Source organism: Pan troglodytes, chromosome 7 (genome assembly GCF_028858775.2).
Source record: "Pan troglodytes isolate AG18354 chromosome 7, NHGRI_mPanTro3-v2.0_pri, whole genome shotgun sequence".
Taxonomy (NCBI): domain Eukaryota; kingdom Metazoa; phylum Chordata; class Mammalia; order Primates; family Hominidae; genus Pan; species Pan troglodytes.
This window is the reverse complement of record NC_072405.2, coordinates 76,129,322-76,156,760: the sequence shown is the minus strand read 5'-3', so window position 1 is coordinate 76,156,760 and position 27,439 is coordinate 76,129,322. Positions and strand designations below refer to the sequence as shown.

General features: G+C 38.3%; 1 protein-coding gene across 1 annotated transcript in view; it reads left to right on the top strand.

Annotated features, from left to right (window-relative positions):
- The window catches only part of CPA6 (carboxypeptidase A6), a 329,468-nt gene that overhangs the window by 250,806 nt on the left and 51,223 nt on the right, over positions 1-27,439 (top strand). The window contains exons 7-8 of the mRNA XM_528158.5: positions 17,011-17,121; positions 17,953-18,043. Coding sequence (XP_528158.2) covers positions 17,011-17,121; positions 17,953-18,043 — 202 coding nt within the window. The remainder of the gene's footprint in view (positions 1-17,010; positions 17,122-17,952; positions 18,044-27,439) is intronic.

Sequence of the window (27,439 nt, the reverse complement as noted above, 5' to 3'; positions counted from 1 at the left end):
TATCAATTGATGCAGAGAAAGCATTTGACAAAATTTAACATACATCCATGATAAAACTCTTAAAGAAAGAGAGGGGAAATTTTTCAACAGGATACAAGATAAACATACAAAATCAATTTTATTTCCATATACATAATAGCAATGAACACGTGGACACTGGAATTTTTAAAATACAAGATTATATACAATTACTCAAAAAAGTGAAATACTTTTAGGTGTAAATCCAGCAAAACATGTACAGGACTTACATGCTGAAAACTACAAAATGCTGGTGAAATAAAGAAAATTGAAGTGGAGAGACATACCACATTCATGGATTGGGAGATTTCAAAATAGTAAAGATGGCAATTCTACTCAAATTGATATAGAGATTTAACTCAATTCCTATCAAAATTTCAGCAAGACTTTTTTGTAGCCATAGATAAGATTATTCTTAAAAGTATATGGAATGGCAAAGGAAGTAGGAGAGCTAAAACTATTTTGAAAAAGAAGAATGAAAAGGGAGGAAGGATTCATTCTATCTAATTTCAAGACATACTATATACCTACAATAATTAAGAGTGTGTGGTATTGGTGAAAGGATAGACATAGATAAATGGACCAGAATAGAAACCCAAAAATAGATCCACACAAATATTCCCAACTGACTTTTGACAAAAATGCAAAACCAATTCAAAGGAGGAAAGACAGCCTTTTCAACAAATGGTGCTGGAGCAATTGGATATTCATTGCAAAAAAAAAATGAATCTTTTTTTGTATATGGTATGAGTCTAAGTCTCATACCATATACAAAAAATTAACTCAAAATTGATCATGAATTTAAATGTAAAATGTAAAACGATAAAACTTTTAGGGGAAAAAAGCACAGAAGAAAATCTTCAGGATCTAAAACCAAGACAAAGCGTTCTTTGATTTGACACCAAAAACATGCGCCATAAAAGGAAAAGTAGATACATTGTACATTATCAAACAATCAAAATTTTAAACTTTTGCCTATGAAAAACTGTTAAGAGGATGAAAATGATAAGCTGCAGACTGCGAAAACATATGCAAATCACAGATCTAATAAAAGACTCATTTGGAATATATAAACTCAAAACTTGACAGTAAAAAGCAAGCAATCCAATGAGAAAATGGGCAAAAGACATGAAGAGACATTGAACCAAAGTGTATACATACAGATGGCAAATAAGCACACGCAAAAAAGATGTCGTTGGGAAAATTAAAGCCACAGTGAGCTATCACTGCACACCTATCTGAGTGGCTAAAAATAATCAGATAGATAGATTTATATCTATAGATGTATAGGTAGATCTATACATCTACAGATATATATCACAAATATCACCAAATGCCAGGGAGGATGCAGGAAACTAGAACACTCATATGTTGCAGGTGCAAATGTAAAACGGTAGAGCTATTCTTGAAAACAGTTGGCAGTCTCTTTTCAACCTAGGCATGGAACTACCATATGACCCAGTAATTGCACTCCTGGCATTTATCCCAGAGAAATTAAAACTTATGTTTGCTCAAAAACCCATGCACAAATGTTTATAGCAGCTTTATTTTCAATAGCCCAAAACTGGAAACAACCCAGGTATCCATCAACAGGCAAATGGTTAAACAAACTGTAGTACATCCATACCATGGAAAACTATTCAACAATTAAAAGGAACAGATTATTGATAAATGCTGCAACCTGGATGAATCTCCAGAGAATTATGCTGAATGAAAAAGCCAATCTTAAACAAATGCCTATTGTATTATTTCATTTATATATTGTTCTCTAAATGACAAAATTATGGAAATGGAGAACAGATTAGTGACTGCTCAGGGTTAGGGAAGGGGTGGAGTTGGAAGGAAAGTGGATGTGGCTGTAAAAGGGCAACATGAGGAATGTGTGTGAGGATGGAAATGTTCTGTATCTTGCCCATATCGATGCCAATACCCTAATGGTAATATTATACTACAGTTTGGCAAGATATTACCAATGGGGAAAAATAGGTAAGTGGTATATGGTATCTGTCTGTATTCCTATAATTACATGTGGACCCTAATTTATCTCCAAATCAGAAGTTTATTATAAAAATAATAGCCAGGCTGCATATCCCTGGTTTCCATTCTTTGGAACCAGGTGCTTCTCTTGCCTAGAGAAACAGTCAATTTCATCTCTGCTCTCTCTTCCCTACTGTGTAATCCTCATCAGCTGGCCCTGACTCTCTCTGCCACGGAAACCAGAAGTATCAAGGGGGGCTCTGGCTCTGTAAGTTCATCTCTTCTTTGGCCAGCATTACCGTCCCATGCCATGCCCGGAGAGCCACTTCCACTTCTGCCTCCATTCCAATTTAGTAGAGTGATCTGTGGATGCCTATTTTGAAAACACAAAGCTCAGAAAACAGTGATACAGAAGCAAACTACCAGAATTAAATGACTGGTAAATTGGGCTTCATTATTTTATTATTTTGAAAATTGCAAAAATGAATTCATTATCTCAACAAATAATTGATAGTTCCTAGTTGACAGACATTTTTTAAATGCCAGATATACCACAAAACTTATGGGTTTTAGTCTTTTAAGTTGATAGTCATTTAATTCTCTTGGAAAATGTAGAGCCATCACCTTTCTGTTTGCAGTACATGCTACCTCTCTTTCTTTCCTAATATTCACATAGCACAAATTTTTTTAATCATGTAAGTAGAATTAAGAAGACAAATGGTTGGTACACTTAGATTGCAAAATCTTTCTCTTGTTGAATGCTTGCTTACACCAGGTTAGCAAAACCATTACCAATATCATATGATATTTATGGTGCCATGGGACTTTGAGGGGAGAGGAAAAAGATGAACACAGACATGCTGGACTTACTGTTGAAATGTACAGATGCTCCCTTCATCACAAAATTAAAAAGGAGTTTTAAGAAATATTCCCTTTTGGCATTAATTTTTTTTTTTTTTTTTTTGAGATGGAGTCTCGCTCTGTCACCCAGGTTGGAGTGTGGTGGTGTGATCTTGGCTCACTGCAACCTCTGCCTCCCAGGTTCAAGCGATACTCCTGCCTCAGCCTCCTGAGTAGCTGGGATTACAGGTGCGCACCACCACACACTGCTAATTTTTCTATTTTCAGTAGAGATAGGGTTTCACCATGTTGGCCAGGCTGGTCCCGAACTCCTGCCCTCAAGTGATCCACCCGCCTCAGCCTCTCAAAGTGCTGGGATTACAGATGTGAGCCACCATGTCCAACCTAAAGTTTCTTAAATTTGTTGTGGGCCAAGAGGGATGACACAGACACTAAATTCATCAAAGAAAGAAAACTAGAATAAATACATAAGGAGAAATAAGCAGAGATACACATACAGAACTTGGAAGTTATCTTTCTGCAAACGTGAACATATATCTACAGAAGAGCAAAGAGACTTAAACCTGAGAATGGGCAAAGGCCAGGGAACAAAGAGAATAGACAGCAAGGAGATACTTGTAAAGAGGGACACTTACAAAACTTTAAAGTAATGGACTTGAAAATTAAATTTAAAAATAGAGGATGGCTCACACCTGAGGCGGATGGATCACTTGAGGCCAGGAGTTCAAGACCAGCCTGGACAACATGGCAAAACCCCTTCTCTACTAAAAATACAAAAATTAGCTGGCCATGGTGGTGCATGCCTGTAATCCCAGCTATTCGGGAGGCTGAAGCAGGAGAATTGCCTGAACCCAGGAGGCAGAGGTTGCAGTGAGCCGAGATCGCACCACCGCACTCCAGCCTGGGCAACAGAGCAAGACTCCATTTCAAAAAAAAAAAAAGTAGAGGAAACTACCAAGTTAAAATAGGGTTGAAAACAGTATGGCAGTTCTTCCAAAAGTTAAACATAGAGTTACTATGTGACCCCAAAATTCCACTCCTATGTGTGTACCCAAGAGAACTGAAAGCATATCCACATAGAAACTTGTGCATGAATGCTCATAGCAGCATTATTCATCATAGCCAAAAAGTGGCCATCAACTGATGAATAGTTTTTTTATTGGTATAACCATACAACAGGGCATTATTCAGCCATAAAAGGAAGGAAAGTATTAAGATACAGCAGTGATGGACCTTGAAGACATTACGCTAAATGAAATGAGGCAGACGACACAAAGACTCATATATTGTATCACTCCGTTTATATGAAATGTTCAGAGAATAGGCAAATCCATAAAAACAGGAAGCACATTAGTAGTTGCAAGGGGATGGAGTAAGAGGGAATTGAAACTAACAACTACCAGGTTCTTTTTGGAGTGGTGGAAATGTCCTAGAATTCAATGATGATGATGATTGTACAGCACTGCAAATATACTAAAAACCACTGAATTGTACACTGTAAAATGGTGAATTTTATATTCTGTGAATCGTATCTCAATAAGAAGTCAATGAAGTGCTGATACATGCTACAACATACATGAATCTTGAAAACATGCTAAATGAAAGAAGTTGATCACAAAATATTACGTATTACCTGATTCCATACATATGCAATGCCCCAAATCAGCGAATTTCTGGAAAAAGAAAGTAGATTAGTGGTTGCCTATAGTGAGGGAAGAGGATAGGATTATGGGGTGGATACCTATAGAGTAAGGGCTTCTTTTTTGGATAATGAAAGTATAAGGCCAGGCACCGTGGCTCACGCCTGTAATCCCAGCACTTTGGGAGGCCAAGGTGGGCAGATCATGAGGTCAGGAGTTCAAGACCAACCTGGCCAACATGGTGAAATCCCATTTCTACTGAGAATACAAAAATTAGCCAGGTGTGGTGGCACATGCCTGTAATCCCAGCTACTGTGGAGGCTGAGGCAGGAGAATCGCTTGAACCAGGGAGGCGGAGGTTGCAGTCTGCCAAGATTGTGCCACTGCACTCTAGCCTGGGCAACAGAGAGACACTCCATCTCAAAAAAATATATATATATACATATATATATATATATATATATATAAAACTATATAGTGGTGATGGTTGCACAACTCTGTAAATATACTAAAACACAGTAAATTGCACACTATAAAAGGATGAATTGTAAGGTGTGTGAATTATATCCCAAAAAAGCTGTTATTTTTTAAATTAGGGTTAAATAGCATTCCCTCAGAAGATATTTATATTAATCAGTTCAACAAATTATTGTTGATCACCACATTTTTAGCATTCTGCTTATATTATGGGCATCAACAGAAGTGCAAATCATGGTACCTGCACTCAAGGGGTCTGCATTCTATTTGAGGAGGAATATTTATGTGCAGGAAACAACATAAAATAGTGTGTCTTTGGAGGCCTAAGTGTACTGATTATAGTACCTGAAGGAATTAAGGAATTAGAAAAATCCATTAAGACTTTAAAAAGACAAGGTTTGGGGAAGCTTTGTGGAGAAAATGATTCTCCAGCCTTGACTGAGAAGTTGGAATTTGATCAGGGAAATGAAAGTATTCCAAGAAAGAGAAAAGATTAATGTTGAGAATGAACATGATATGTGGGCGTTGTAGATTTAGTGAGGCAGCAACGTACAGTCTATGTGAGTAAACTCTAATGCCATATAATGCTGCTTGAAAAATTATAGTAAGCCTTGGAAGCCAGGCAGAGTTTGGTCCAATGAAGTAAAATGAGAAGACACTTGCCAGGTGCAGTGGCTGACACCTATAATTCCAGCATTTTGGGAGGCCAAGGTGGAAGGATCACTTGAGCCCAGGAGGTCAAGGCTGCAATGAGCTGTGATCACACCTCTGCACTCCAGCCTGGGTGACAGAGTGAGATCTTGTCTCAAAAAAAGAAAAAGAAAACACTGATAAGGAGCAAAAAACACGTCCCATTGTCAGAGAGCTTAAAGATGAAAGGCAATGATATATGGATGAAAGGAAGGAGAAAGAACCCAGAGTGAGGGCTACTAACTAGAAATTTATAGGGCAGGAATCTACACATAGACAGGAAGAGTGGATGTAGGAATGGAAAGTGAAAAAACCATATAAAAAAGTTCAAAGCAGATATTCATTCATACTATCAAATGCTTATTGAGCACTTTTTTTTATACGAAGGCAGCATGCTAAGTCCTGTAATGGCACAAGTACTGTCCTACAGTGCACAAAACATTAACCCTTTCCTCAATGCATTTGCAGTTCTACTTGGGAGAAGAGACAGACACAAAAGAAGGCAGTGATAAAGAAAGTCTTTAGGAATGGATGATTGGCTTGATATGGGGATGGAAGAGGAGGACGGATCAAAGATAAGATGCCCAAGAGATTCGTGGTGTCATTGAAGCTGGGGGAGCATCATTTGAAGCGTTGGCAGGACCATTAGTCTGAAGGAAAGTACCCAACACAACACTACACTAAGCTGGTGAAATGATTAATTTATTCAGCAAGTAATTATCAAGTGTTTACTACTATGCACCAGGCCAGGCCCTGTTAAGACACTGTGGATACTGGATAATGGGGAGGGAAAATCAAAAACTCTGCTGTTATCCAACTCATGGATTCTCATGGACCAAAAGAATGAATGCTGTTTGATAAGAGGTGAAAGATCAAGCAAGCTGCCAAAATGAATGAATACCTGATTCACAGGCCTAATTTGGGCAGCAGACAACCAAGAATAAATTCCAGTGATTTTGTCTGCTGTAACAAAGTTGTGTGTAAGTACTTTTCTTGTCTGTATTACATAAGCTGATAAGAAGAGACAAGCAAAGGGATGGAAGATCGTAGAAGTACACCATTGAGGTCCTGGTACAAATTTAGGGCAAGTAATATCTATATTTAGGATCGCCTAGTAATTTTCAGTGGCAGCTCATTTTTACATCTTTTTGTTTTTTTAATTGTGGAAAGGCCACTTTAATTCTTTGTTGCCAATGCAGATGGAATAGCATTTGCTTCATTTTTCAGAATAACCTCCAACTGAATGAGGCAATTTGGGCTTTGTTCGCTTTTGCTAGTTTGAGATTGTTGACCTCCCAGATTGAGTATCTCAAGCCATGGCTGGTGCTTGCTGGCCCAGAGTTATGCATAGCACTCCAGTTTTTTTCCTCAAATAATTCTACATCGCTGGGATGAATTTAACCAGAGTCATTATTTGTATAATATTAAGAAAGTAACTCAGGGAAATATTTGTTTGATTTCCAAGTAAAGAAGACATTTCCAAGCATAAAAGCAAAGAAAGAGGCGTAAAGGAATGACTGATAGCCCTGACTACATAAAAATATTTTAGTATAGTATTTAATGATGAAGAAAACCCTTCATGACATGTTGCTATGTTTAAAAAAAAAAACAGCATGGACAATATAATTCAATTTTGCAAAATCTGTGTCTGAGAGTTATATAGATATATACCTGAAAAAATGCCAAATGTTAAGAGGATAGGATCATGGGTAATTTTTATTTTCTTCTTTATGCTTTTCTGAATTTCCCAAAATTTTCTACATAAAACATGTCAAAAATGACTATGTTTTTAAAACTAAACTCAGTTACACTTGAGTCATATATTTCTACAGGTTTTTAGAATCAGCAGTTGAATTCTATTTAATTCAGTGGCAGACCAAAGATAAAGCAAGGGCTTGTGAAAAAAATGTTTGGGACTAAAATGGCCTGAAATGGAAAGTTCTCCTAGACATTCAAGATGTGTAATATACAGGTGGATCTAATCTGATCCTGTTACAGAAAGGCAGCAGTACAAAAAAAAAGAAAGAAAGAAAAGAAAAGCAATAAAACATCCTTAGTTCTCCAAGTGAGCCACAATATTCGTCTGCTGTCTATGTAATGTGAAACCTCACCCTTCCAGGCCCAGTTTGATTATTGGAAAACCATCTCTATTGCACATTCCCACCCATCTACACTCAGCACTGCAGTGATGGCTAGTCCTAGTGCCAACATCTGGCATGTGATTCAGATGTACTATGCAGATAATTCAAATAAAAATAAAAATAGGAGACTTTCAGGGAAGCAGGTTATTTTCCAGGCAGAGCAAGTAGTAATATGTGAGGGCTATGGTGGGTTGTCTGTTTAGGACAGAGCTCTAAGAATGACTTAGAGCTGTGGTTGCAGGAGAAGTCCTCCAACTGAGAAGTCTTTCCAGAAGGGGAAGGCTCTTCTCCCAGGATCCAAAAGCTCTCCAGGGAATAGTCCTTTTGGATAATCATTTCTTTCAGTCTCATTATGTCTTGCTGCTCATTAAAGGTAAAATATAAGCCCTCAGATATTGGCATGAAACACCAAGGTCTTGGTTAAGAAATAGATCACTAAAAATAAACACTTTTAAGAAGAGAACTTAAATTGCATGTATGTGCCAAAAAACAGGGAATAAATAATTGAGACAGCTACTAAGCCCAGATCAAGTATCTAATGAGTTCAGCTGAGTAAGCAAACACGTCTTTGTTCTTAATTACCTAATGGAAAACAGCTCATCATATGAAAATGATCTTCATTTTTTTAATTGTCTGACTTTGGTTCACTGCCATTCTGAGTAATTATGATATTTTGGTTTGCTTTTTCCTGGCCTTCAGTACCGTTAGTTCCCTATGTTCTCCCATGCTCACTCTCCCCAATCTCCTTCATTCTTCACATCCTCCAGCCTATCTCTTTCTCCCTTCTATCCAATTTATAATGCCTTGAACATAGCAGAGTTTTGATTCAATATTTGTTTAGTTTCAGTTTGACTAAACTGAAATCCATTGCATTAGTTGTACTCCGCTACCTAATAATAGTGAGTGTTCTGGCCATTGTGTAGACAGACAATGCTTGCTTTCCACCAGTAGCACCAGACTATAAAAGTGGCGACGCAAGCTGAAGCAGGACAGAGCAATCTTCACAATCAATGAGAGAAATTGTTTGTTCCGTGATCCTAAGAGCTTTTGTCAAAATATTAAAAACTCTCTTACTTTGTTATACATGTATTGGGAAATGATTTTAAGTAGTAAAACTAATATTTAGTATGCTACATTTTAAATCATGAGAAATACTGTGAATTAAAATGTCTTATTTCTTTGTAAAAAAAAAAAACCTTATAAAGGGTAGTTTGGATTCTGCTCATTATCTTCTCTCTGTATAGCTTACAATATGAAATAAGCATCTTTCATAAAAAATTTGCCTTGGCAGATTGTCATACTCCTCTCTTCACTGAATCAGCTTCCAATATTTTTTTTTCCTTTGTACTTTCAATGTCACTAAATATCTTACTTTAATGTGAAGTGTTGCCAGGTCACTTCTTCTGGAATATCATCATCCTTTTCATCCCAACCACTTGCCTCATCTGTATTGGTAAGTTGGTCCTCACTGTATTCCTGTGGCTGCATATTTAGGGCTGAATGCTGCAGTGTCAACATTTCTAGTCAGCTATTTGTTCTAAGCTCCATTTATATTTGGGTTCAGATCTCACCTCCAGCATTAGGACTTTTCATTTCTTTGCCACACTTTGACCTTAGTTGGACAATTTCCTCTTTCCACCATCCATTATTGTAAATTACCTTGTAGATTTATCACCGGGAAACAAGGACACAACACAACTACACACTTTGCTGTCTGTGTGTAAACTGATTATGACATGCACAGTAGTAACCAACCAACCACTGACAGACTTTCAAAGAAATAGTAGAATCGATCACAGATCTTGATGTTCATTTTTATTTATATAGTGATTTGTAGCAGTGGTAACCAAAATTCACACTTCTGTGGGAGGACTGGTGTTATTTAACTAAAGTGCAGTAACAAATTTGTGTATATAAGAACCATGCAAAGTGAAGACATCTGTACTTTCTTTTTTGGTGGGTAAAATATCCTTACAGATTAGATCTTCACAATACCAAAGTTGTCCTGGCTTCTTCTCATGAGCAAATACAACCAATGAATCATCGTTGTTAGGCTATCTCTGTGTGAAATGTGAAGTGGCATTACTTAGGAAAAAGAATAGACATGTATCTAGTAGTATATTCTTCCTGGTGACACAAAACATTTTAAATATTTATGTCTCTTATTAGAAAATGTAGATTAATTGACAACATTTTCTAGTCTTCACCTGCCCTGTTAGATTAGTCATTCTGGGTGTTTCTAAGTATAACTAAGTATAAAAATAACTAGAATATACAAGATGAGGAGATCATTTTCAGTTTTTCACCCTTCATTTATGAAGCCTTTTCTTCTCATTACTTTCAAACTGTTATTTGATTGACCATTTTGTATTTAATGAGCATCTTGTAGTGTGATGTCAGCTATCTTTATAGATTAAGCTCCCCTTTGGAAAAAAAAAAAAAAAAAAAAAAACTTCCCTGTAAACTCTCCCCGACTCCAATTAATCCTTCTGGTATTGAATTTAAAATACCTCCTTTGTGTTGAGATGCACCCATTTTGGTGCCGCAGTGTTTACCTGTCCTAAGTGATATTCCTGTCCTGTCCAGTCCAGTTGAGGCTGGTCTTCAGCTTGATGGTGACTGTGCCCCTTTCTTTGGCCTTAGCTGTAACAGGCTTCGTTCTGCCAGTGTGTCCTGCATTGGATGTGTGGTTATTTTTAGGTCCTCTGCAGTGATTGTAAAGTAAAAATAGAAGAAAGTTTTAAAGCTACCTTTTTAAAAGCCATTAACACCAATCCTCAAAAAAGTGATCTCCATATTCCATGCTGTCGTGAACTCTAAGAAAGCAACATCCAACCACGTAAATCCGAAAGCATTGAAAAGGAGGGAAACCCTTTACCTCACTTTGTCATGCCACACAAAGGTATTAGTCATGGCAAAATTTGTCTTTGATTTTAACCAAAGTTTATTTGGTGAATTCTGATCTATAACATGTACATAAGTATGCAGAGGCCAAAATAGTCTTGGCAGATGGTGAATACCAAATAGATTCATTCTATGTCTTTCTTAATTAACTTCAGAAATGCCCCAATCAGTTCCAAACTTATCATTTGCCTGGCAGAAGATAATACTAAAAACTTTCCTTAATATCTTTTAATTGAAAAAATTGCTTTGGTGAAGCCTCTTTAAAATAAATTTAAGTGAGGTGATGCAGTACCTAGGGACCGCCACACTGAGGCGTGTGGTGCATTGTTTTGCAACTGGCTTTCAGATCCCGACTACTTAAGTCTTCCTCATAAGCAACAATAGTAATAAAGAAATTAAACTTTGTAGGTCCAGATGCAACTTGATTATTGGGCATCTCCTTTTCAATGTGTATGGAGGGTATGTATCGATTGCTAAAAATAGTTCTACACGTTAGAAGAAAAGCACACCCCTGTGTTCTTCATGGTTATCATATGTTAGAATAACAGGAAATAGAAAGACACATGGTTACGTTTCTTTTAGAAACCCCTACCTAAACCATAAAAGACAAATGATCTGTGTCCTATTATTTAAGGCACTCAAGCAAGGAATTCTCCTAAATGTCCTGTTCAGTATTTAACAGTCATCACGTCGTGATGATTCTTGCTTTGTGTGACCAGACGGAGAACAGCTGAAATTCTTAGAAAGTTACAAAAATCACAAATACAGCATATGCAATACAATGACACCCTGCTTGTTTGTCAGAGGAAGAACACGTTCTGACAAGTCTTGGAAGTTAAACTGTTTCCAGAATAGAATACTAGAGAACAGCTTCTTTGATTAATATATTATTTAGAAATGAAAAAATTTTAAATGATGTTAATGGCCTCAAAATATATAAAACAAAAATTGACAGCATGTAAGAGAAACCAATAAGGCCAAAATAACAATATGAGGTTTTAACACAATTCTCAGTGGTTAAAATAGCAGACAAATTTTTAGTAAGAATATAGGTAATACAAACAATAATAACATAATCCAATGAACACATATAGTATCTTTACCCAATAATTAGAGAATGTATATTTTTTTCAAGCACAATTGGAACATTCACAACAATTGATTATATTCTAGTCCACAAAGCAAGTATCAACAAATACCAAATAATCTGTTAAAAATATCACATTCTCTAACTGTAATACAGTGTCAGAAATCATTTATTTTAAAAAAATGATTAACACATATTTAGAAAAAAACATTTATAAGTAAAATTTAAATCAAGGAAATTCAGTATTTAGAACTGAATGGTAACAAAACTACTATGTAGCGTAGGTGATTTCATCTTGATAGACATATAGAATGCAACTAAGCTAGTATTAAAGGGAAATTTATAATTTTAAATCAATATATGAGAAAAGAATAAAGTCTCCAAGTTAGTGAGCCAATCTTTCCACTCACAAGAAATTAGAAAAGGAACAGAAATGTAAATGACAGGTCAGATCTGGTAGCTCATGCCTGTGATCCCAGCATTTTAGGAAGCTAAGAAGGAGGATTGCTTGAGCCCAGGAGTCTGAGACCAGCCTGGGCAACATAGGGAGACCCTGTCTCCACAAAAAAAAGAAAAAAAGAAAAAAAACACTCCTATTCAACATAGTGTTAGAAGTTCTGGCCAGGGCAATCATGCAAGAGAAAGAAATAAATGGTATTCAATTAGGAAATGAGGAAGTCAAATTGTCCCTATTTGCAGATGACATGATTGTATATTTAGAAAACTCCATCGTCTCATCCCAAAATCTCCTTAAGCTGATAAGCAATTTCTGCGAAGTCTCAGGATACAAAATCAATGTGAAAAAATCACAAGCATTCCTATACACCAATAACAGACAAGCAGAGAGCCAAATCATGAGTGAACTCCCATTCGCAATTGCTACAAAGAGAATAAAATACCTAGGAATACAACTCAAAAGGGATGTGAAGGACCTCTTCAAGGAGAACTACAAACCACCGCTCAACGAAATAAAAGAGGACACAAACAAATGGAAGAACATTCCATGCTCATGGATAGGAAGAATCAATATCATGAAAATGGCCATACTGCCCAAAGTAATTTATAGATTCAATGCCATCCCCATCAAGCTACCAATGACTTTCTTCACAGAATTGGAAAAAACTACTTTGAAGTTCATATGGAACCAAAAAAGAGCCCACATTGCCAAGACAATCCTAAGCCAAAAGAACAAAGCTGGAGGCATCACGCTACCTGACTTCAAACTGTACTACAAGGCTACAGTAACCACAGCAGCATGGTACTGGTACCAAAACAGAGATAGAGACCAATGGAACAGAACAGAGGCCTCAGAAATAACACCACACATCTACAACCATCTGATCTTTGACAACACTGACAAAAACAAGAAATGGGGAAAGGATTCCCTGTTTAATAAATGGTGCTGGGAAAACTGGCTAGCCATATGTAGAAAGCTGAAACTGGATCCCCTCCTTACACCTTATACAAAAATTAATTCAAGATGGATTAAAGACTTAAATGTTAAACCTAAAACCATAAAAACCCTAGAAGAAAACCTAGGCAATACCATTCAGGACATAGGCATGGGCAAGGACTTCATGACTAAAACACCAAAAGCAAAGGCAACAAAAGCCAAAATAGACAAATGGGATCTAATTAAACTAAAGGGCTTCTGCACAGCAAAAGAAACTATCATCAGAGTGAACAGGCAACCTACGGAATGGGAGAAAAATTTTGCAATCTACCCATCTGACAAAGGGCTAATTGCCAATCTACAAAGAACTTAAACAGATTTACAAGAAAAAAACAATCCCATCAAAAAGTGGGCAAAGGATATGAACAGACACTTCTCAAAAGAAGACATTTATGCAGCCAAAAGACACATGAAAAAATGCTCATCATCACTGGTCATCAGAGAAACGCAAATCAAAACCACAGTGAGATATCATCTCACACCAGTTAGAATGGCGATCATTAAAAAGTCAGGAAACAACAGATGCTGGAGAGGATGTGGAGAAATAGGAACACTTTTATTTACACTGTTGGTAGGAGTGTAAACTAGTTCAATCATTGTGGAAGACAATGTGGCGATTCCTCAAGGATCTAGAACTAGAAATACCATTTGACCCAGCCATCCCATTACTGGGTATATACCCAAAGGATTATAAATCATGCTACTATAAAGACACATGCACACGTTATGTTTATTGTGGCACTATTCACAATAGCAAAGACTTGGAACCAACCCAAATGTCCATCAATGATAGACTGAATTAAGAAAACATGGCAGGCCGGGCACGGTGGCTCACGCCTGTAATCCTAGCACTTTGGGAGGCCGAGACGGGCGGATCACGAGGTCAGGAGATCGAGACCATCTTGGCTAACACGGTGAAACCCCGTTTCTACTAAAAATACAAAAAATTAGCCGGGCGTGTTGGCGGGTGCCTGTAGTCCCAGCTACTTGGGAGGCTGAGGCAGGAGAATGGCGTGAACCCGGGAGGCGGAGCTTGCAGTGAGCCGAGATCGCACCACTGCACTCCAACCTGGGAGACACAGCGAGACTCCGTCTCAAAAAAAAAAAAAAGAAAGAAAGAAAACATGGCACATATGCACCATGGAATACTATGCAGCCATAAAAAAGGATGAGTTCATGTCCTTTGCAGGGACATGGATGAAGCTGGAAACCATCATTCTGAGCAAACTATCACAAGGTCAGAAAGCCAAACACCACATGTTCTCACTCATAGGTGGGAATTGAACAATGAGAGCACTTGGACATGGGGTGGGGAACATCACACACTGGGACCTTTCTTGAGGTGGGGGTCAGGGGAAGGGATAACATTAGGAGAAACACCTAATGTAAATGACGAGTTAATGGGTGCAGCAAACCAACATGGCACATGTATACCTATGTAACAAACCTGCACGTTGTGCACATGTACCCTAGAATTTAAAGTATAATTTAAAATATATATATATATATATATATTCAGAAAAAAATTTAAATATTTAGCCAAGTGGCTCCTGCCTGAAGTCCCAGCTACTTGGGAGGCTGAGGCAGGAGGATCATTTGAGCCCAGGAGTTTGAGGCTGCAGGGAGCTATGATTGCACCACTGCACTCTAGCCTGGGTGACAAAGCAAGAAAAAAAAAAAATTGTTACGTCAACAACAAAATGTTAAAGAGCAGAAATCAATAAAATAGAAAACAAGGATATATCTTTCTTAGTGTATCTTTGTTTTATATTTCATTAATTTCTGCTCTAGGTCTAAATGATCTCAGAGCTGAGTTCTACCATTCAGGGAACTAATAATTCAAATATATTAAAAAATATTCTACAAATATAATTTTTAGATACCCCCAAATCACAATAGGGTAATATAACCCTTGTAGCAAAACCAGACAAGGACAAAATATGAAAGAAAATCATACACTTAGCTCATGTGGAAATGTGGATATTAATACAGTCATGCATTGCTTGACAACGAGGATATGTTCTGGGAAATGTGTCATTAAGCGATTTCATCATTGTGTGAACATCATAGAGTGTATTTAGGCAGACCTAGATGGTATTTTATTTATGTATATTTTTTCATGTGGAAAACTAAATGCCCCAGCATCACTGCTGAATTTCAGCCATTTTCCCTATTGATCTGCAATGCAAATATCAAGTGTCACATAGCAGATTTCTCTACATGTTCCATTATAATCTTGTGGAACCACAGTGGCATATGCAATCCATTGTTGACCAAAACATAGTTATATAGTGTATGACTGCATTAGCAACCTGAATCCAACCAACATATTAAAAATACACATCATAACCAAATGGGCTTATCCCAGGAATACAAGGATGGTTTAACAACAGAAAATTATTTGACACATCATAACCACCAAATGATTATGACAATACAGGAAGAAAAATCATTTGCTAAAATTCAACAAACATTAGTGACAAAAACAACCTAAGTATAAAACAGAACCTCCTTGATGTGTTCAACCTTGATTTCAAAATTTATGTGAACAGGGAAGGGTCAAAAATAGTCAAGATAATTTTAAACTCAAAAAACATGGGGAGACACATCCTACCAGACTCATCAGATTCTATATAAACCGTGGTGTGAGTTTGGTGAATTGTTATAGACCAGAGTGCATTAATGCAATTCCATCCACAAATGGAAACTTGTTCTTTGGCATAGGTAGCCTGTGCACTCACTGCAGATAGGAGTGTTTACTGATTTAATAAAATATGGCAACATTTAGCATAATTAAAAACATGTAAATCCATGACCCAACAAATCCATTCCTGGCTATATGTTATAAACAAATTCTCATATGTCTAGGAGAAATGTGCAAGCAAATTTATTGCAATATTGTAACAGTGAAATACCAAACTCGATCTAACTGTCCATCAACAAAATAACTTGTGTATTTACCTATAATGGAATACCATTTAGCAGTTAAAATGAATAAATCCTCAACTTAATAAACATCAAAAATATATTGGGAGGAAAGCAGATCACAAATTAACATATCTCACTTACATATAATGTTAACGCATACACACAATATCATACATTGTTCTCATGCTACATATATATGTAGCAATACATACAATCATGCATGGAAAGGATAATGTCAAACTTAGGATAGGGATTACCTTGGTGGAGGGAAAGAAAATGGGATCAGGAAGTAATAAAAAGGGAGTTTTTGTTCATAGTATCATAATATCATAAACTTTTTACAGAAAAGTAAGGAGAAAAGAATAGAGTCTCAATGCAGTAGGTTCCAAGGTTTGAGGCTGCTACTAATTAGACAATTAAGTGACATGCAGCTGGTCTGTGCTATGATCTATCGTGTAAAGCTATCAAATAAATTTAGGCAGTTATTTTGTCCACAATTGAATGGAATCTAAAAGCAGGTGGTTATACAAATCCTATCTATGTTGTTGCTTTCTTAATCAGCCTAAAACTGTAGCCAGATCTTAATTATGATTAAGAGGCTGCCCAATTGATCTCTTTTAACAGCTCTGCTAAAAGATTATTGATAATAAAGAGTTTAATTCAGACAGAAGTCTTAACAGAGAATTTACAACGTCGAAGAGTAAACTTCATGTTAGTTTATGACTTTTTAAACCACAGTATTTGGTATTTCTCATGGATAGAAAGGATATCTCACACTCTTTTTTCCTCTTTTGGGGACCAATTTAAAAGAAAAATCTCACCTTTGTCTTTTAGGCTCTTCTAACATATAAGAGTGACCCAGCCATGAGAAAAATGTTGAATCATCTATATTTCTATATCATGCCTGTGTTTAACGTCGATGGATACCATTTTAGTTGGACCAATGTAAGTCACTTTGCCTACCCAGTTGAAAAGAGGACTAAATAAATCATAGAAAACAGAGTCACAAACTTCCAGGACAGGAAGGAAGCTGGACAGGCAGTCAGCTGAGTGATTCCAGAGATGCAAAAGAGGCCTTCACTCTTTCCCCAATCAGAGCACCAACAATTAGATTTCATTTTCACATCTAGATTTTGTAGAGATTTCACATAAAGATTCCTTCTTCCAAATAAATTGTGAAAAATCACTAGTCTAGTCCAGCCCATTCAATTTTGCCTATAAAGAAATGGGGCCAAGAGAAGGCAAAAGGGCCGGGCGCGGTGGCTCACGCCTGTAATCCCAGCACTTTGGGAAGCCGAGACGGGCGGATCACGAGGTCAGGAGATCGAGACCATCCTGGCTAACACCGTGAAACCCCGTCTCTACTAAAAATACAAAAAAAAATTAGCCGGGCGCGGTGGCGGGTGCCTGTAGTCCCAGCTACTGGGGAGGTTGAGGCAGGAGAATGGCGTGAACCCGGGAGGCGGAACTTGCAGTGAGCCGAGATCGTGCCACTGCACTCCAGCCAGGGCGATAGAGCGAGACTCCGTCTCAAAAAAAAAAAAAAAAAAAAAAGAGAGAGAGAAGGCAAAATACAGGAAGTTTGTAGCAGAAATTGGAGCATGAACCTGGGTCTCCACTACTAATCCAGTGCTCTTTTTCACTCCCTGGGCTTGTCTATTCACAGGAAAACTCTCCCCTCAGTGGTATGACTCATTCATTGATCGAGCTATTAAAATGCATGTGAATAATATTTTAAGTATTTTTCTCAGCACCTGTTTTCTTAATTATGTCTAGGATCGATTTTGGAGAAAAACAAGGTCAAGGAACTCAAGGTTTCGCTGCCGTGGAGTGGATGCCAATAGAAACTGGAAAGTGAAGTGGTGTGGTAAGTTTGGGACCAACTGGGATCCAGATCCAAAGGTTTCTGCAGGTTTTACTCTGCAAAATATGAGTCCAGAGGACTCTCATAGGAGACTCATGTTTTTCTGTATGTGAAAACCTGGTAGAGAAAGGTACAGATACGTACATGACAGCTGTAATTGGCAAAAGAAAATGAAAGGATTCTTTTTTAATATATAAAAATCAAGGATTTTAAATATGTCAATTCGGTCCTGAAAACTGAAAATTTAAATACATATGTAAAAGCAGCAAACTGAGGAATATTTGTCATTCCCCAAATTAAAACATGAACGGTGGTGTAGTATAATTCTGGTTAAATCTTTTTATCCTTTTCATACAAGCACCACTGATGCTGCATTCGTCTGTCTGTCGTGGTCAGAGCTGTCACGACCTTGTCTATATTCTACCACTCTGCTGGTCATACGTGGATTGACCATGCACATTGGGAATGTATTTCTGCTGCGTTCCATGTTTCATTAATAATCACCTTTAAAATAAAAGGAAGATGTCATTTTAAGGAAGGAAACCCTTTTACTGAAGAAAGAAGGAGGCAAGTGTCAGGGAGAAATGAGAAAATTAGTCATGGCTAGTTTACTTGCAGCAGAAAAAGGAAAGGATGGAAAATTATTATCAAAATGCAGTTGTTAGGAGCTGCCTTTGTATTGAGTCTTTCTGTAGGTCCCTCAAAATATAGACCCTTGTGTAATGGAAATCCTTCCTTTAGTCCCTTAGAAATGAGGCCTATTCCACATTCACTCATTCTACAATGAGGGTTAGGTTCTATGTGAGATGCCAATCCTCCCATCCCACTAGCATCAGCTAGAATAACTGGGCGTGGGCTTTGATTCCTTCCACACATCCCTCTAAGCAAGAGGCTTCAGTCAATTAGAATTGGCAAATAAGAATATGACATAGCTAAAAGAATATGGCTCTAAAATAAGACAAATGTAGTCTGAATCTACCATTACTAGCTCAGTAATTTGGGCAATTTTATTTAATCTATGAAAGTATAATGCCAACCACCTCATGAGGTTCTTATAGAGACTAAAGGAATTTATATATGTGAAATGTCTAATTTAGTTCCTAGCTCCAAACTGGGATCTAAGTATCAGTAACCTATCCCTTGTTCCCTGACCCCCAGAACAGTCAGTTCACCTCTAAGCCTCAGATCAGTTGGTGAAACAGCCTCTTTTCTTCACGGGAATGTTGTGATGATGAGCAATAATGTATACTTAAAAGTACTTGCATTTATGAAGGGAAAAAAACCATTGTATAAATACTATGATGTGGTATTATAGATGACTATTTCTATTTAGAAATTGTTTTCTCCAACCTATACTGAGACAACAAGCACATTAACTCCTGAAATCCACTAACTTAAAAAAAACTTTTCACTTTCCCTTCTCTCTGATGGGGCCATTTTCCATACTCATAAACACAGGGATGTTTCGCTTGTTAGTGGAGACTCGCATCCACATATATGTCATATGCATGCCTACAGGCATCTGCATGAGTGCTCTGGATGGGTAATTGAGCTGAGTAACTCTAGCAGCAGCCAGCTCTGCCTATGTAAACTTAGACTCCTGTTTATATCAGGTTGCGAGTAAGGTCTTGCTTCCCTTTGTTGTTCTTCCTTTACCCGGCTTGCTTCCTTCATACACATGCCTTCTTTGGTTTTTCAGTTTCAGCTGCAGACCCAACTAGAATTCCTTTTTCTTCCCAGTTTTGAATCGTTCTGATTTTTTCTGTGAGCCAACACTCAAGATATACAAGGGATTATGTCAAATGCAGTTGCAAAATGATCTTGATAGACTGTTGGAAGTGATGGGGAAGTGCAGGCAGCCTGGCTGGTACTGTGTCAGCTGCAAGGTCTCCAGAGTGGATTCAGCTGATCCGATAGGCAGGCAGCCAAGTGTGACCTGCCTCCCTCCCAGGGTCAGGTCCATCCCCCCGCAGTTATGTGCTGCATGAAGGGGACAGGGAATTACAATGTGGGAATCACTCTGAGGTCAGGGGTATTGAGGTAAGTATGAAATTCCCTAAAATGAACCTCCAAATAAACATCCATAGCATAAATGACATAGAAATGCCCAGATGATTGAAAACACTGTAGGGTCAGCATGGAAGTGACAAAAACAGCTCTTTCTTTCTCTTAAGTGAGTGATTCTTGAAATTAAAGAGCAGAACATGAAACTGCTTTTTACCGTGCAGAATCTGTGGATCCCCGTGTGATAGTGGTTATGCTTTAGTGCGTGCATGTGGAATAGTCCAGCATGCAAGTACAGACAGGCATACTTTTTGAATACTTCATAGCTCCCCTGAGGGTGTTTCACCCATAAGATGAATATCACTGGTCTGAAAGTCCCCCAGAAGGACTCGACAAGTCAGAGTAGTGGTAGGAACCAGGAATAAATGCATAAATTTCTTTCATTCATTTGCCAAAGTTAATCGAGCACATTCTCTCTGTGAAGCACTGTGCTTTTTTCTTTCCTCTGTGCACTCTTTTTAAAATATGCTGTAAGCACTGATTTTCCAAATTGGAACAAATCGATGAGAAAGGTAAAGGGTTTGGATAATATCCATACTTAATCTTTAACTTCTGAATAATTCAAGTGTTGCCTATTTAGAAAAACCTATGGAACATAAAACAATTTTGCAAATCATATATCTACTAAGAGACTTCTATTCAAAACATAGAAAGAATTCTCTCAACAATAAAAACACAAGTAACCCAATTTAAAAGTGCACAAATGATTTCAACAGATACTCTCCAAAAAAGATATATAAAAGAGAATAAGCACATGAAAATATGCTCAACGTCATTAGCCAATAGAGAAATATACATCAAAACCACAATAGGAGTAGGTACCACTTCGCATCTACTAAGACAGCTATAATAAAAAGACAATAACATGTGTTGGTGAGGGTGTAAAAAAACTGGGACATTCATACTTGCTGGTGAGAATGTAAAATGCTGCAGCCACTTTGGAAAACAGTTTGGCATTTCCCTAAAAAGTTAAAAACATATGACCCAGCAACTCCACTCTTAGATATATATATATATATATACCCAAGAGAAATGAAAACATTTGTTCCCATAATGACTTGTACATGAATGTTCATAGTAGTATTATTCATAATAGCCAAAAAGTGGAAACAACCCAAATGTCTATCAACTGATGAATAGATAAACAAAATGTGGTATATTTATAGAATGGAATATTATTTGGGCATAACAAGAATGAAGTACTGATACATTCTGCAGCATAGATACTTAAAAATATTATGCTAAGTGAAAAAAGTCAGTCACAAAAGAGCAAATGAAATGTCCAGAATAGGCAAATCTATAGAGATAGAGAGTAGATTAGTGGTTGCCAGGGGCTGAGGAGAGGGGAAAATTAGGGAGTAACTGCTGAGGGGTAAGGGGTTTCTTTTGGGGATGATGAAAACATTCTAGAATGAGATGTGACAATTGTGAATATACTGAAAGCCATTGAATTGTACATTTTAAAAGGGTGAATTTCCTAATATGTGAATTATAGCTGATTATAAAGCAATAAAGCTATTATAAAAATATTTTTGTTTCTATTTAGGAGAAAGTTAGGCACTTATTGAAACATAATAACTCTTTAGAACACTCAGTTACCTAATATTATTAATTAGATATAATATGGAGAAAACTATACGATTTTTTTAGCAGCCAACCACATGTGCCCCTCTCTATATATGCCCTTTTCCGACAACCACCCTCCCACTCTATCCAAAAAAAAAAAAAAAGTGGAGCCGGGGGCTGTTCTGCTTGACCAATCATTTGGGTAGATCATCTGGAGTGAAGAGAGAAACCATTACAAATTAGGGGTTTTCAGCCAATCCCTATGAAATAACAATAGATGGCCACTGGCCTGCTTTCTAAAACGATGAGTTCCTCCAGCTGAGTGGCTTTTGTTTGGAGAGAGCTATACTAGCTGAGGACCTAAACTGAATTGTTCTGAAAATATAGAGATTTTCAGAGCCTAAATTTGGGGCAAAGAGAGCAATAAAAAGAGGTAATGTTGCTAGACTGTATGGAAAGAGACTTTAGTACTCAAAAATGCCTATAGTGGATTGCAATTAAACTTTGCTGTGAAGTATGCAAATTCTCCAGCATTTCACAACCACCACCACAGGTAATATTCAGTACAATCTACTTCACTAAGTGTAGGCCCAAGGGAAAACTCTCCCTTTGCCCTCTGAAGTTTTGCTGAAAATCAACTGACAAAAGGCAGATTCATAGGATGAAAGGCATACAAATTTTAACATGCATAGCATGAGGGAATCACAGAAGGATGATTACCCAATAATACAATGGGGTACAGAGGTTTATAAACCCTTCTTTATAGGGGTACGGAGAAATGTGGCAATTTGAGGCATGGTGAAAGATTTTTAGGGGAATTCAATGGACTTGAAGAATATACAGCAGACAATAGTTGATGACAGATGCCTGTCCAGGTGTGTTGACAAACCTCAGTCTCTACCTGCAATATGAGTTAAATTAATGAAAATTCAGAGAAAGGACTACAGGTAACTGTTTTCTTCTTTGGTGGGTCTGGACTTGAGCTAGATAAGGAAATATCAGCATAAAGCTTCTTCCAGGATCTGCTGTTCTTCAAAGGCCATTAATTGAAAATAATTAGCATGCTAGGGTGCTATATTGGGGGTGTCGATTTCTTTCTTTCTTTTCTTTTCTTTTAGACAGAGTCTTGCTCTGTCACCCAGGCTACAGTGCAGTGACGTGATCTCAATTTACTGCAACCTCTGCCTCCCGGGTTCAAGCGATTGTCCTGCCTCAGCCTCCCAAACTGGGATTACAGGCACCCACCACCACGCCGGGCTAATTTTTGTATTTTTAGTAGAGATGTTGGCCAGGCTGGTCTCGAACTCCTAACCTCAAGTGATCCACCTGCCTCAGCCTCCCAAAGTGCTGGGATTACAGGCATAAGCCACCATGCCCAGCCAGGGGTGTCAATTTCTAAGCCCCAACATAAGGATTTGTGGAATTGGATCTGCCCTCTGGGTAAGGAATGATCAGAAAAACCCAAAGTGTTTTTACTTTTCTTAGTACAACACTTCTGACACCAGATGTTTGAGGTTTTCTTGCTAAACCCCAAGCAACTCTGCAGTGGACACCAGCTGGGTGTCTTATAATTCAATTCAATTCTGACTCTATCTACCTAAAGTGAGTGTCTGATTCCTCAGGTTAAAGGCTCAGTCCCACAAGATTGCCCCCAACCTCAAATGTCAGTTACAAATGCCAGCTTGTGACCTGTACTTCTGACTGACTGGCTATAAATCAGGGTTCCCAAGACCCCCTCTTTCAATTCGATCTGCTACAATGATTCACAGAAACACTTTATATATGTTTATCAGTTTATTATAAAGGATACAGATAAACAGCCAGATGAAACAGATGCATATAGCAAGGTATGTGGGAAGGGCATGAAAGCTCCATGCCCTTTCCATGGGCACCACCCTCCATGAACCTCCATGTGTCCAGCTATCCAGAGCTCTCTGAATCCAGTTCTTTTGGGTTTTTACAGAGGCTTGATCATGTGGGCATGCTTGATTAAATCACTGGCCATTGGTGATTGGCTTAACCTTAAGCCTTCCCAAGAGGTTGGGGAGGTGGCACTGAAAGTCCCAACCCTCTCATCATGCCTTGGTCTTTCAGTGACCTGTCCCCATTCTGAAGCTCCCTAGGGACCCCCAGCCACCAGTCATCCTATTAGCATACAAAGACACTTATCACTCCAGAGAGTCTAAAGATTTTAGGAGCTGTATGTATTCCAGGAAACAGGATGAAGACCAAATATATATTTCACAATATCACCCTGGGGATGTGATGAAGTGCTGAGTCTGGCTTCAAGGTAAGCTCAGGGAAAGAACTAATCCACATTAAATTTCAGAGGCATGGAACTCAGAGCAAGAATGCACTGCCTTAGAAGAGTGAATTTCTGTCACTGGAGATTAATAGACAAGCTCTGATCCAGGTAACTTCTGGCTGAGAATGACGTGTTGATGCGGATTAAACATCAACTAACTGGTCAAACTAGGCCCTTAAGACTCCTGCCAGCTCTGTTAGTGATGACTCTAACATACATTAATCCACTTTTATATCCAAATGAGTGTATTGAGCCCCTTCTATATTGCAAAGAGCTAGAAATTATATAAGAAAGTCTTGAAAGATTTAATGAGTTCACATCCCACTCCTAAGAAATTATTTGGGATCCTGGAGAAATACAAAGTGAAAAGATCTGTTGGCTTATAGTATTCTTTGCTTAACAACCAATTTAATATGAAAAGATATAAATTACCTAATATCTAACAAAGTTGGTAGAAAATTTTAAAACTAGAAGATGAATGAGCTAAACTGTAATGCTTAGTTATGCTTTTTTTTTCCCTTTTTTTTTTTTTTTTTTTTTTGAGATGGAGTCTCCCTCTGTCACCCAGGCTGGAGTGCAGTGGCGCAATCTCAGCTCACTGCAAGCTCCGCCTCCCAGGTTCAGCCATTCTCCTGCCTCAGCCTCCCGAGTAGCTGGGACTACAGGTGCCCGCCACCACTCCCAACTAATTTTTTTGTATTTTTAGTAGAGATGGGGTTTCACCGTGTTAGCCAGGATGGTCTCGATCTCCTGATCTCATGATCCACCTGCCTCGGCCTCTCAAAGTGCTGGGATTAGAGACGTGAGCCACCGCACCTGGCCTTAGTTATGCTTTTTATAAAGGAAGTTAAGGACCTAGAATCCTGGATATGTAGAAATTTCAATCATAAGGATTTGCTCACCATTGTTGATACATGGCTGGCATTTCTTAAGGATTCATTATGTGCCAAGTAAGTGCTAAATGCTCAACACGAACTTCTCATTGGTAGATGCTACTATTATCCCTATTTGGCTGATGAAGAAACTAAGAGAGAAGTGAGGGAACTTATTCAAGATTATGAATTGAGCTCAAATGAAAAGTCAAATCTGACTGACTTCAGTGTCTGTTTCTAACCATAGTCTGACTCCTTAGGGATCAAGTTGCCATGAATGATTACTTTTACTCATTTGGTTAAAGAGTTAAACAATGTGTAACTGCAGAAGAGCAGTTTAGGTATCAGAATAACCATATGAATTGAACTGTTTTATCCAAAATGAAATAGACAAAAAAAAAAGAGAGAGAGAGAGAGAGAGATTGGGAATGTATGGTAAGAGGGAAGTAGCGGAAGATCCCCCAGGTACTATTTCTATTTCTGATCTTGGACCACCACATACCATGCAAATAGTTTGAATTTACAAACCCATGAGATGTCAGACATATGGTTATGAATTCTCCAGGAAGACCTTTTTCTTTCCCAGCCAGAGTTTGGCATCTTCCCATGAAGGCAGATTTTTGTAGCCCACATTTTCATGGAAAGTGTCCTACTTTGGGGCAACATGTTGGCTCACACCTGTAATCCCAGCACTTTGGGAGGCTGAGGTGGGCAGATCACTTGAGGCCAGGAGTTTGAGACCAGCCTGGCCAACATGGTGAAACCCCATCTCTACTAAAAATATGAAAATTAGCCAGGTGTGATGACACATGTCTATAATCCCAGCTACTTGGGAGGCTGAGGCACAGGAATGGCTTGAACGGTTGCCGTGAGCCGAGATCGCACCACTGCACTCCAACCTGGGCAACAGAGCAAGACTCTGTATGAAAGAAAGGAAGAAAGGAAGGAAAGAAGGAAGGAAGGAAGGAAGGAAGGGGAGAGAAAGAAAGAGAGAGAAAGAGAAAGAAAGAAAAAGAAAGAAAGAGAGAGAAGGAAAGAAAGAAAGAAAGAAAGAAAGAAAGAAAGAAAGAGAAAGAAAGAAAAAGAAAGAAAAAAAGAAAGAAGGAAAGAAAAAAAGAGAAGGGAAGGAAGGGAAGGAAAGGAAAGAAAAGAAAGAGTCCTGCTCTGAGACTGCCAGGTGTGTGTCTGGGTCTTGCTCCCTTTTCCTGCAAACTGAGAACCCAAATACTGATCCCCTGCCTCCACCACATGTGGCCATTGAAACAAGCCTCCAGGTCAGAGACCAGCAAACATCCCAAGCAAGCCTGCAGCTTTTGCTTCAGCTTCAGCCATTATTCCAACTCCCTCTTCACTCTTGTACCCTCAGGAACATTTTTGAGAACTGTGCCGTGTATTTACATTGTTTTCTTGATCATTTTAGATGTGTTTGTAGCAGGAGCTTTTATCACAGTATGTGCCACAATTCCGTCATATTGCTAGAAAACCCAGCTATCATTTTAGACATTAACACAATTAGAATTAGTGCTGGCCTGACTTCTTGATGATGGTTTTAGGGCCTTTTATCCTCATCATAGTGTATCTAAAACAATCTTATCTGCACTTGATTCTCCGGAACTTACCAATGCCAGACAACTTACTTTCTTCTTTGCTGCCTCCTACAAGTAACAATGTCACAACAATAGTATCACAGTTTCCAAATAAAAGTGTAACTTGAAGGTATTTCTCACTCTTATTTTAAATGTTGTCTTTCAAATCCTTTATAACAGTCCTTTTGATACTTAGGGAGAGCTAACAATGAATGCTGAAACTTAGGAAGAACTGGTTTTTTGGGTTTTTTTATTTTTGTTTTTGAGATAGGATCTAGCTCTGTTGCCCAGGTTGGAGTGCAGTGGTGTAATCATGGCTCACTGCAGCCTCTACTAAAAGCCTCAACATCTTCGGTTCAATCAATCCTTCCACCTCAGCCTTCTGAGTGTAGCTGGGATTACCAGTGTGAGCCATCATACCTGACTAATTTATTTTTTATTTTTCATAGAGATAGAGTCTCACTATATTGCCCAGGCTGGTCTCAAGTTCCTGGGCTTAAAGGATCCTTCCAACTCAGCCTCCCAAAGTGCTGGGATTACAGATGTGAGCCACCATGTCCGACCAGAAGAACTGGTTCTTAATTATGTTTCTGATTTTGTTGTTTTAGGTGTCCTCCTTTCAGTTTCTCTAAGAATGAAGTCAGTAGTGTGCATTATGGGCATAGGCACTCTCCATCCATTCCAAACTCTTTCTAAGTGCCTTCCTGTACTGCTGAGGCCAAAAAGATAAAAGCTGCGGCCGGTGGCTGTGGCTCACGTCTGTAATCCCAGCACTTTGGGAAGCCGAGGTGGGTGGATCACGAGGTCAGGAATTTGAGACCAGCCTGGCCAATATGGTGAAACCCCATCTCTACTAAAAATACAAAAAATTAGCCGGGCGTGGTGACCCATTCCTGTAGTCACAGCTATTCAGGAGGCTAAGGCGGGAGAATCGCTTGAACCCGGGAGGTGGAGGTGGCAGTGAGCCAAGATCGCACCACTGCACTCAAGTCTGGGCGACAGAGCA